The sequence below is a fragment of the Anarhichas minor genome, unplaced genomic scaffold (assembly GCF_050575085.1).
Source record: "Anarhichas minor isolate MPS153535 unplaced genomic scaffold, ASM5057508v1 ptg000024l, whole genome shotgun sequence".
Lineage (NCBI taxonomy): Eukaryota > Metazoa > Chordata > Actinopteri > Perciformes > Anarhichadidae > Anarhichas > Anarhichas minor.
This window is the reverse complement of record NW_027466470.1, coordinates 802029-815000: the sequence shown is the minus strand read 5'-3', so window position 1 is coordinate 815000 and position 12972 is coordinate 802029. Positions and strand designations below refer to the sequence as shown.

At 41.0% G+C, this 12972-nt stretch overlaps 2 protein-coding genes across 2 annotated transcripts in view; both read right to left on the bottom strand.

The window, feature by feature from the left end:
* The window catches only part of cavin4a (caveolae associated protein 4a), a 19133-nt gene extending 13079 nt beyond the window's left edge, over positions 1-6054 (bottom strand). The window contains exon 1 of the mRNA XM_076098435.1: positions 5647-6054. Within this exon, the coding sequence (XP_075954550.1) occupies positions 5647-6054 (408 nt within the window). The remainder of the gene's footprint in view (positions 1-5646) is intronic.
* Positions 6055-11629: 5575 nt separating this feature from the next.
* tmeff1a (transmembrane protein with EGF-like and two follistatin-like domains 1a) overlaps positions 11630-12972 on the bottom strand; it is a 53429-nt gene continuing 52086 nt past the window's right edge. Inside the window, exon 10 of the mRNA XM_076098434.1 lies at positions 11630-12117. Within this exon, the coding sequence (XP_075954549.1) occupies positions 12033-12117 (85 nt within the window). The 3' untranslated portion in view covers positions 11630-12032. The remainder of the gene's footprint in view (positions 12118-12972) is intronic.

Sequence of the window (12972 nt, the reverse complement as noted above, 5' to 3'; positions counted from 1 at the left end):
ACACACATACACACATGTATACAGATCATTCACTATATATATATATACACACATACACACATGTATACAGCTCATTCACTATATATATATATACACACAAACACACATGTATACAGCTCATTCACTATATATATATATATATATACACACATACACACATGTATACAGCTCATTCACTATATATATATATACACACAAACACACATGTATACAGCTCATTCACTATATATATATATATATATACACACATACACATATGTATACAGCTCATTCACTATATATATATATATATATATATATATATATACATACACACATGTATACAGATCATTCACTATATATATATACACACATGTATACAGCTCATTCACTATATATATATATATATATATACACATACACACATGTATACAACTCATTCACTATATATATATATATATATACACATACACACATGTATACAGATCATTCACTATCAGAGTCTCTCTCCTGTTGACCAGCAGCTCTGTGCGCTGAACACAAACCAACAGTTAGTAGAGCTGCAGTAGAGATGACGTCAGAAGAACAGAAGGAGAAACATCATGAAGGACTTGGACACCAACAGGTTTATATGAACAAATATGTTTTAGAGAAGCTGTTTGAAGGAATGAAAGAGGTCCAACAAGTCGTCCACCTCTGGAACACGCTGAGAGAACATCTGTAGCTCCTGATGTTCACTTTGACATGTTCAGACGAGATAAACGACGTATGAGGACGTCGACCCGTCAAACACAGAAGAGAACGACGTCACCGTGAGATTCACTGAGGATGAGGACGAGACATGAGGTCGTTTTTAAGTTAATCTGAATATGAACGTCTGCATTCAAACAAGAACATTAGTGCAATATTCATTTTCATTATCCATGTAAACAGATTATTAGGAATATTGTCTTTTTCAGAACAAGAACCAAATCAGAACATTTGCCATAACTTGCCTTAGCTAAACTTAACTTAGCTAAACTTAATTTAGCTTAACTAAACTTAGCTTAACTAAATTTAGCTTAACTAAACTTAGCTTAACTAAATTTAGCTAAACTTAACTTAGCTAAACTTAACTTAGCTAAACTTAATTTAGCTTAACTAAACTTAGCTTAACTAAACTTATCTTAACTAAACTTAGCTTAACTAAATTTAGCTTAACTAAACTTAGCTTAACTAAATTTAGCTTAACTAAACTTAGCTAAACTAAACTTAGCTTAACTAAACTTACTTATCTAGGAGAAGTCCCGCCTCTTCCTGTGGACCACCATGGGACCTTATTCCCAAAAATATGGATACGGTAGTCAACCCGTTTGAATTGTGCCATTAATTACACATGTTTGATAATGTTAGTGTTGTGTTATCAAAGATAGAAGTTATTTGTCACACATTAACCACGTTATAACGATAACCACGTTAAACAACTTTAACCACGTTTAACAGCATTAACCGCCACTATTCATAACGTTAAGTGTTACAACGTTAACCGCCACTCTCTAATAACATTAACAACTTGTCTCAACTTGTGTCGCCACCGTTTAATAATGTTAAACGTGTCGAGATACGACTTGTTCACTCCAAGAAGTCCATTATTCCTAGTTTTCTATATCTTATAACATGCTTTTAGTTTGTCTGGCATTATTATATTTTGATTTCATATTTTGGTTTCATCTTTCATAATCTTGAGGTGTTTTAAGGGGCGGTCCTTGCAGCAGCAGGTCAGGACGATTGACACCCTCCCCTCTCTCTATATGTCGACCCCGTGATGAGCTGCCATGTCAGACCCTGATTCTGGTCGACAGCAGTTTATAGCGTGTCCCGCTGGCTGAATGCTGAGGGCCCAGAATAGGTCTCTCTGTCACGGATCCACAGCAGCTGTTAGCAGCCCGTTACTGTTCTGAAGTCTGGACGTTAACGAGGACAAGATCGCTGAATGTATATCTGCAGAGACGTTACAAAGACGACCGTCTCTGATCTTCAACTTCATCAGGGGTTTGGTTTAGTAACGGCCCTTTTTTAAAAGCTTTTCCAACTAGATGAGAAGAGTTTGTGAGAAACTTGAAGGGACATGTAAAGCTGAGAGGTACAAACTCTGAGCTGTGTTAAAAGTAGAAAACCAAGACTTTAAACAGGAGTTTTAGTATTTTGGTCCTCCAGTCACCAAATCCCTTCATATTTACCTTGAGTTATTGATAATGATGTGAGTTTGGATGGATTATCTGCACAATTTAAGTAAAAAGCACTCAAACTAACAAAATAACATAAAAACCATCTCCTGAATTATACTTTAAAAGAAAGTAAAAGTAAAATTATTGAGAAATTCAGCGATATCTTTCAAGCTCTTTAACCCTCAACAACCTCTTGAATCCTGGAGATAAAAACTCCCACGTTTTCTACATTTTACCTACTTAATCTATTCAGAATTCATCACTGGTTTTGTCGATGGAGTCCGGTGGCTTTGAAAGTAAAGCGGTGAGAATACACGGTAATACACTGACGATGGATACATCCCAACATTATCCCTGTAAGGAATAATCTGATTATTGAAAGGGACCGTTTAACTGTCCAACTCAATGAGTCATTGCCACACCACCGGAACAATTATAAACTGTCCAAATTAGGATATTCTGTTTTTGTTAAGCCAGTTAGGATTCTCTCATTTCTTCAAATCAATAATTTGTGTGACACATGTCCAGTAATTTGATCTCTCAATTAAGGAAAATTGTTTTCCCGAAATAATAAATTAATCAAATTATTTTCCTCCTTCTCTATAAACCGCTTGGATTTATCTTTGCATTGTTTTTATGGGAAAACATGGCGACACAGCGAGCACAATTCAGCACTTCAGAGGATAAATGATTTTGAGAATGTGTGCAAAATAAGAATATTAACAACCAATCTGTCAACACTGGACTATTGTCCTCCCTCAGGTTTGATGTCAGTTAGTTTGATTTAACACAAGAGTGAGCAAAATATCATCTGAAATATTTAAACTATTAAAACAAAGTTTTGACTCTTTGCAAGACAAGACTTCAACATTTGAGTAAAAATGCAGTTTTTATCGTGCTCCAGCCAAACAGATCTGTAATAATTTAAAGTGCTTCAGATTAACTGTCATGTAGAAAAGCCTCCGGACTCAAAGGGTTAGAAAGGAACTAGAGAAAAACGTCTTCTTCTGTTGATCATCCGACCAGCAGCACGCACGTTAACGCCGTTATGAAGACATCTCGTCAACGCCTCCTCGATCAACACAAGAGCCCCAAAAGTATTCCCACTCTCTTTGCACTGTTAACGGACGTATCGTGTGTCTCTTTGGAGACGAGACGCCTCGTTAGGTTTAGTTTTCAACGAGATGACTCAACAGGAATATTCGTTCACGCAAACGTTGATTTCTTCGGCACTCAAACGGTCGTGTTCAGTGGAGTGTTTCAGATTAACGATAACGAGTGAATCATCCTGTTCTTCACATGACCTGATTAAGGTGGAGGAGACATAATGAGGATGCTTTTCTGTAAATTGGCTCCTCAGCGTTGAACTTAAAGCACCCTTCATTTCCTCGCTGCGTCGCCGCTTAATGAACTGAGTCACACGTCGTTCCCGCTAAGATCTCGCTGCTCACCACTTGAGTTTTGCCGCCTGAGGGAATGAATCTGCTTCATCTTTTATTCTTAACTTAATTACGCTCCAGTTCCTCGGAAACGGAAATGTGTAAAAAACAATTACAATTCTGCATCAGCGTCTCACTGCGAGCGACGGTTTCCTGATAAAACACACAACTTTGTGCCAAAGTTACAGACTATCGCGGTTATTTCACAGTCAAGAGTTCTGTTGTGCCGCTGAGTTGAAGTGGGAGGGGCTTCGTTTGACAAAGATGACGTCATGTACTTCCGTGCACCAATCAGGATTTAGCATCATGTGAATCAGAATGCATCACAGTTTGTTTGTTTGTCTTCTTCTGTTGCCAGGCGACCGTTGATCTCTTCATAAACCAAACTTGTACATTGATTGTCGTGTATTTCATGATTTATGTTTAACATTATCAAGAAAACCGCAACCTTGCAAACCATATTTTCACTTTATGGAAATTGTAACATAATTGTAACTAAAACATTTATGAGTTGATCTGATGGTTACTGAACGTTTAAACAAAGCTTCGTCTACTTTATACTAGCTTACAAAGATTACAATTATTTTATTTGTACTTTTTAGGGGCCGGAAAATGTGAAATCATCCAGTAAATCACAAGCAAAATAAAATTAAAATAAATATAAATATCAGCTGCTAACTTGGCAAACTTTTGAATAAGGATAAAAAAGATGTCTGCAATGTGTCGTTCTGCTTTTCCTTCCAAACAATCAGAATTTATCTTGTTGGAATTTACTGGATTATCAGGTCTTATTGTGTTTGCCCAACAAGTGTTGCTGTACTTCATGTATTTGCTTATTTTGTTTTTCAATGCGTAATAACGACCATTTGCCTCCTTGTGAGGTTATCGTGGAATCATAAAAAGTCCGACCAAACCCCAAAATGTTCAATTTACGCACATTATGAGAAAACGCACATTTGCAACACTGAACCTCACAAAACTGTTGGTGTTGTTGTCTAAACCTAACTGTTGGTGTTGTTGTCTAAACCTAACTGTTGGTGTTGTTGTCTAAACCTAACTGTTGGTGTTGTTGTCTAAACCTAACTGTTGGTTTAGTTGTCTAAACCTAACTGTTGGTGTTGTTGTCTAAACCTAACTGTTGGTGTTGTTGTCTAAAACTAACTGTTGGTGTTGTCTAAACCTAACTGTTGGTGTTGTTGTCTAAACCTAACTGTTGGTGTTGTTGCCTAAACCTAACTGTTGGTGTTGTTGTCTAAACCTAACTGTTGGTGTTGTTGTCTAAACCTAACTGTTGGTTTAGTTGTCTAAACCTAACTGTTGGTGTTGTTGTCTAAACCTAACTGTTGGTTTAGTTGTCTAAACCTAACTGTTGGTATTGTTGTCTAAACCTAACTGTTGGTTTAGTTGTCTAAACCTAACTGTTGGTGTTGTTGTCTAAACCTAACTGTTGGTTTAGTTGTCTAAACCTAACTGTTGGTGTTGTTGTCTAAACCTAACTGTTGGTTTAGTTGTCTAAACCTAACTGTTGGTTTAGTTGTCTAAACCTAACTGTTGGTGTTGTTGTCTAAACCTAACTGTTGGTTTAGTTGTCTAAACCTAACTGTTGGTGTTGTTGTCTAAACCTAACTGTTGGTTTAGTTGTCTAAACCTAACTGTTGGTGTTGTTGTCTAAACCTAACTGTTGGTTTAGTTGTCTAAACCTAACTGTTGGTATTGTTGTCTAAACCTAACTGTTGGTGTTGTTGTCTAAACCTAACTGTTGGTTTAGTTGTCTAAACCTAACTGTTGGTTTAGTTGTCTAAACCTAACTGTTGGTGTTGTTGCTTAAACCTAACTGTTGGTAGTTATTTTAAGGCCAACAATGATTTTTTAACATAATGTCGTCCCGAAAAAAACACTTCTGAGGGACATGAAAAACAACAATTGTGTCCCTGTACATAAATCCAATAGGTTGCATTTCGTGACTATTTCACAAACCGCAGTCAGACTGCGTTGCATTCAGAACACTTGCTCTTGCTTACCTGGTAGATGACGACACGGAACTTGTTGCGGGTGAGCAGCTCATCCTGCGTGGATTCAACCTTCTTGACGCGAACGTTTTGCTTCTCCACGCGCGCCCGCACCTCCTTGACATTGGCGCTGACCTTGCGGGTCTTCTGCAGGAGCTTCTCCACCGTGCCGCTGGTGTCGGTGTGGTCCTTGGCCAGTTTCATGACGTCGCCCTGGATGGTCTTGATGTTGTTCTCCAGGTCCAGCTGACGCTCCTCCATGCGCTGCTGGCAGGACTGGACGTTGTCGATGATGCCGGCCACGCGCTCCAGCAGAGACAAGATGGTCAGGGCACTGATGGGGTTCCCGGCCTCGTCCTCCACCCCGACAATCTCCAGCTTCTCCTGGACGCCCGCCGTGCGATACTTGTGCTGATCCATTGCGGGAGGAAGATCTCTCACTTAGAGTTTATTTTAACGGTCGAAGACGTGTGGTTTAGTTCGGGTGACGGGGACCAGGACCAGTAAAGTTACCAGCAGGGAGACCGGAGAGAGTCAACACCCAACCGCAGTGACCCAAACTCAGGTCTGGGGACGGGAGGAAGGGGAAACTCCACCTACACCTCTTAAAAAAGGCTTCAGGATCCAAAACGGAACCTGAATTCAGCCCTCATCGGGATGTGGGACAGGCAGTCAACTCAGATGGGAGCGGCAATGCTCACACGAACCAACCCCCAGCTAAAAATAAGAACTCTTTGCAAGGCGACACTCGGACATATTGGGAAGACGCAAAGCAGAGGATGATGGAAATCCCCGTCCAAGTCATGCTCTGCTTTGTCAGATCGACTCATAATTTTCCGTTATTTGCATATGGTCACGCTAACAGCTGCGATTTCATGTACATCAACAGCAGCTTAGGAGTAATTCTGCAGCTCCACGGTGACAAATGCAAAGAAGCCACAGTTGTCTGGTTTGATTACACAGTGCTGGCGTGTTTTTCGGGGGGGGGGGGGGGGGATTAAACATTGCAGCAGCTGCCCTCTTTACTTTCCCATGGGCAGCAGAGTCCAAACATTGACTGCGACTGAGATCTGAAGCTCTTTATAGAGGCGACTGACGGAGTGTCAAAGTGACACTGTTTTAGCTCTCTGATCAGCCACGGCACTAACGGATGAATGTGAGCATGATGTGTGCTAAGTTCACAGTAGTTCATATGTATTCAGTGTGCTGATTAATTCAAGGTCTTTAAGATAAGATAATCCTTTTTAGCTCACAGTTTGACGAAGTCATGGACTTGCTTTGTCACTTATTGATGGGCAGCTCATAAATACACATGGATGTGTTAAATATAACATAGTCATGAAGCCGCACCTATAAATACTGCAAGGATAAGCTTTCGGGGCTTCTCATTTTTCATCTTGCGTCGCTTGCACAAGTTTGAAAGAGAAATAAAAGTTACTCATTGGCGCGTGAAGCTAAAGAAGTTCAACTTCCGAGTCGATAAATACCCGGATCTTCCACATTACGGGGGCCATAGAGCACTATCGTCTCCTTTAGCCCCGCCTCCCAGCCCCCCTCGGTCCGGCCTCGTTCTTATTCACGTCAACGGAGAAAGGAAAATAACTCTGGTTTAGACTATTAGTGCATTTTATAACTTTTAGGACCTTATCATTTAAACAAGGGCTGTTCATGTGTTCATACTAGGAAGTTGATTAACCTAAAAAATACAAAAATCCTCTTAGGTACAGACATCTTGTTCCCAATATAAGTCAATGGGAAAATCTTTTTGGGCTCCATGGCATCATGTTGTAAATTGTAATTCACCATTTGGCCACTACACAAAATCTTCTTCCGCATGACGACAATTAAACAACTTTAACAACGCTGCTGTTTTCTGAATGGAGCTTGGATCAGTTGGTATAAAGCTATGCTAACATTGTCCATTAACACTCTAAATAGCTTCATAGGCTTGAAAGTCGAGGAGGATCCACTCTACCCACCATAGCGTCCCTAAATACCCCAACTACCCTCACCCGCCTGTCTAGAGAGAGGCGCTACTTTAGGATCAGGGCCTTTTAATGAATGAATGTTGGATCATGATGGATGTTTTGTACAGTGTGTTGGTTTGGAAACGACCGATGGCTCAATGTGTTCGACTGAAGCCAGCAGCTGCTCCTGTCCCTGAATACCCCCCCCCCATCCCACTCTACTCTTTAACCCCTATATTTAGTCCAAGTAGCATGCCTGAGGCCCTGCCTCTTGTAGAAATGTACAACACATACGTATATTTTCATGTGGAGAGGCGGTGACCTCTGCTCCGGTTCTGGCTTCTGCAAACCAGCAGTTTTTAATTAGATGGGAGCGTTGATTAAACCGACAGGTGGGTGGAGACTTAAAATGATGACATGGCTGGAGGCAGGCGGGTCTTATCCAGCGTTCGTAGCTATACCGACAAAAAATATGTGTACTTAATTCGTAGGTATCTACATAGCTAACTAAGTAGTTCACGATCTTTTCCTAAACCTAACTAACTTTGTATGTTCACACAGGTCACTGTCAATAATTTGTGTTTCTGTAGTCATCACACACACACACACACACACACACACACACGATTTCTGTGAACATCCTTAATCCTTCACAGGAAGTGGAATACGAACAGTCAAACACAAACCTCACATGATGAGATTAACATTTCTCTTAAATGACACATCGGCACCAGGGTGTACATTAAAAAAACATTTCCTTTTTTTATTTTGGCAGAGACCAGAAATAGCCTCTCAAAAGTCTACATGCAGAATATTAACATGTCAAACACATTCTAGTCACATTTAGAGAAGTCACGGCTGCGATGGTCGACGAGTAGAAACACGTTGCTACGACCTGGAGACTAAGACGTTACAGAAAAACAACTCCTGTGACGGAAAAATAAAAAAGACAAACAGAGAGAAGACAAACCTCAGCACAGCCTCAGAGTTTCAGCTCGACCGCACAAATCCTCCTGAGGATTATTGAATTGTTTCTTCTGACATTAACATCTAAATCAATTGTTTTCTGGAGGTTGAAGTGAAATTTTATGTCTTACTTTAACGTTAACGTTTTTTTCCCCATTTACCCAACAGATGTTGTATAACGTTAGCGCAACAGCTTTGAATCCTGTGAATATTTATGTACACGTGCAACGTATTCTCACTCATCATGATGAACTGGCGTTAGTTAAGTATGTAAGTTGTGTATCAAAACTACGGTAAAAGAAGTTGACTTGGTTTCACACGGGGCATGAGCAGCGGTGTCCTGGATGAAAGTCCTGTATTTGTTTGACCCATCCATCCATCCATCCGAACACGGACTTAGTCTCTGAGTGTCTAATACTGACACAGATGCATTAACATTGGAGTAAATTGAAAAATCGGAGCGTCGCATATCGACACTAAAGAGTGCCTCAGTTCGTGGACATCAGACACCGAGGGGAATCGATATTTGACGAGTTTGGAGTGAGAAAGGGTTGAGATATTAGCTAAAAGTCAGTCAGATTCCTCGCTAAACAGATCTTAACTTGCCCCTTTAATGAATAAAAGGCCATCATTGCAGCTCCTGCTTGAGGCCAAGCTGTGGCCAGCTGAGTCGGGCCAATCGAGGCTTAGCGTTGGTGCACTTCTGGCACCAGAGGACTGAATGCGGGCGGGTGGGCCCATATATGGCTGCAACTTTCTGGGGCTGCAATCAGACTTCTGGCTGAGAATTAGCTCCAGGTAGCAGCTAACTGTTGTCCAGTGGCTGCATGAGCTGGACCAGTGTACTTGGGCCAACTCAGCCGGTATCATTCATGATGGTGCCTGATCTGATCCAAAAGTGGCACCAGAGAACAATAAGTTCAAGGAGCACGATGCCTAATTGAGGAGTTATTTGTACCATCGAGCAGTTTCTGTTTGGACTCTTCAGGTCTCGTTACCTTAGAAGAAAGTGTTGACCTATTAGCTTTAGTTTAATTTTAGCCACTTATCCTGACGATTCCTTTGAAACTAATTGATTTTGGTCCAAACTTTTACTGTTATAATGCTGGTGTTAACGGGCCCTTTAGCTACTGGACAGGGCCGACATCTTTTCCCATTCATCATCCACAAACTGATGCAACAATCAACTGTAGCTTCGGTTCAAACTAAAGTTCTTCTCTTCATCTGAAGGGTTAAAACCATAAAGTCCGAGCCAAGGTTCTTGGTTGTCGTCTTCTACTACATCCTGTTGTCGTTGCCTACATCCAGACATTGTCGCCTACGTCCTTTCGTTGCCGCTTACGTCCTTTCACCCACGTCCCTTTGTCATCGGCTACGTACCGTCTTCCCCTACATCCAGACATCGTCTCCTACGTGCCAGCTTCCCCTACGTCTAGGCATCGTCGCGGACCTCTCATCGTTACCGGCTGTGTCGGATGTGCTACCACGGCTCGTTTGGTTTGTTGTTTTTCCTTTTTCTAATTCTGATGACAGCCGCCAGAACTTCCTGTAATTGGTCCGAAAGGTTTACAACCTAGAAGCGAACTGGTTGATCCAGACTGAGAGCGCCTCTTTTTCGTCACCTTTCACACCTGTAGTTTTGGTTTCAGATCAAACTGAAACATCCGAAAATCCGGAACAAACAAGGTAGGTGTTAACGGGCCCTCAGTCTCGTCTTGCAGTCTGAGTTTTAGTTATTAAGTTAATGGCAGTAGAGTTCATGCATAGTTAATCGCCTTACATCACATCAGGAGACAGAACAATCAGACCTTTTCTTAGTAAAATTTGGTGTCCAAATTGTTGGAACAAATCAGCTTTAAACTAAAATACGCAGCTTGCATTTAGAGAATATCCAACATGACTTGAGGTTTAAATACTGCTGGAAAATACGAGCGAGGTTCCAGTTGTGAGGGTGCTGAGGTGAGACGGGAGAAGAGTTCATACGCTCAAGAACAAGACAAGTTGGTGAGAAGCTTCACACAATCTGCAAGGAAATAGGATTTTGATATAAAAACACACAACAAGCCATAACTCGACATTGTGTTACAGTAAACTCAGGGAGAACACAGAAAAGGCATCGTCATTCATTGGATGTAAATTTCCTGTCGACATTGTTTGGATTGTTGTTGTTGACGTATTCGTCTGTCTTCGCTGTTTTTACGTCACACTAATAGAGACTTTAATGACGGTGAGTGAGCTGCACACCAATAACGTCTGTATCTGATCACACGTCAGGTCAGAAGGAAACTAAAGTGTGTTTCCTGCAGGATTATTAAAGTTGTATTTTCTGTACGGGACCCTCTGAGCTTGGAATGTCTCGCTGAGGAGCAAACGCAAAACTAAAGACAAACAGAAGGAGAAAAAGACACAATTATTCTCTCACATTCAAAGAAAAGCCTCGATTACAAGCCAAGACTTTCCTACATACAAAATATAATTTAGAGTCGACCCTCCGTTTGCAGCCGACGCACTTCCGTTACAATCCGCAGGTTTATTCGGACAAAAAAAAAACATTCCTCAAAATCCGTCAAAATCAACGTGAATGTGTTCCTTGTCAGAGCAGAAGTGGTTTCAGAGGAACGCACTCCGACTGTTTCCCTCCGCCGATGATGAGTGTTTTCTTTTTTTGTTGTTTTCTGGTGCCGGTAAAACATTACACATTCCTTTAATCAACAGCGACTAAACCCCCCCCCCCGATAGCGTCCAGTCATCAGTCAGACTTTTGTGGATTTCCGTTTCCACCGGAGGCGTCGAGGCCGTCGGCTTTCCTTTTAAAAAGTTAAAACTACACAGTACACAGTTTCACAAGTCATGCCAATACACAGGAACTAGAATCCAAGAAACAAACGTTAAAAATGAAAGTTGACATAAAAAATCTGAAGTAAAAACTATTTAAAAGATTATTCTCATAATAATAATAAATTATTTTTGAACACAGTGAAATCTTTCAGAATAAGTGTAAACATATCTATATCACTGCCCCCCACCCCCCCCCCACTCACCTCCTACAGACACACTAAACAGAGGAGACTGCATTTGGTGATCAGCTGCACATTATTAGTAAAAAGTTAGAAATAATAATTTTCAATAAATAGCACATTCCAGAGGGGCAGATACCGTATTCATAGAGCATTCAACAGAACCTCGAGTGTGAAGGGATGAACCCAGCAGGGCGAGTTAACGACGTGAAGAGTCAGCGGGTTCTCCGTGTGTCGGCTCCTTCAACTCAAAGGAGGCAAAGAAACACAAAATGATTTCCATCCAAAGAATGAAAAAAGGAGGGAAAGTAAGGCCCCTTAAATAAATATCCTCATTCTTCTTCCCAGGAGAAAAGAATATTAATACACCACATCTACCGTTAAAAAATGGTTTCCCCCCCCGCCGTAAGAAAACACTTATCAAAAAGAAGGCAGCCGGTCATCACGGCTATACCATCCTGGAGTTAGTGTCCGAGGAAAAGTGTCCCAGGTTCTGTTTTTGCCGGCGACCCCTGTTGTTCTTCGGACATTTCCTAAAGAGACACAGACAGAGACATTAAGACTTAATCCAGTTGTCCTGTGTACAGGGACATGAATTGTCCATTGTTACTGTTTCCCTTGGAAGACATTTGTTTTTGGCAAAAAAAACAAAAAACGACCACAATGTGTCGAACACGGATCTTCTGTTTGTTGGACCCGTCCACCATTAGACGTCATAAAGCACATTAGTTGGTGTGACTCTTGTTTATCACATAGATTCATCTCATTCATCAATAACAATGTTTTTTTTTCGTCCTAAGCGACATGAAAAAAACAGAAAGACAACTTGTGTCGCTGTACACGAAACCAATTGATTGCATTTCGTGACTATTTCTCAAACTGCCATGAAATTGGGCTGTAAATCCACACTGAGGTGTTTATTTGACGACAGCAGAGGCTCCTTTCACTGTCAGACTGCTGCCCAACAACATGTGTGACACAAAGCGAGGCGGATGTTTCCTCTTCGCCTCAGACTGAAGGAGGAGAGTCTGTCTGCTGCCTCAGAGCGGAGGAACGAGGGCGAGTCACATCCTGTTTAATCCTGTCGTCCACCTTCCTCTGCAGACACGTGACCGGCCGAGGCTGCTCCTGTCTTTACTTCACTATCATCACTGAATACAATCATATTTAATCTAATAATCTCTCTGGTACACAGATTATGATTATTAACACTGCAGAAAGTCAACCTATGTATCATCATCGTACTCATCGTGTGCTCCTCCTCACATAAATGAGACTCCTTTGACTCTCGTCTGTCTCTGCATTTAAATCGTCATAGTTTTAATTTATTTATAAAAAAAAAAAAAGCAAAACTACACAGATACTGAAAAAGTGATGCAATATACTCG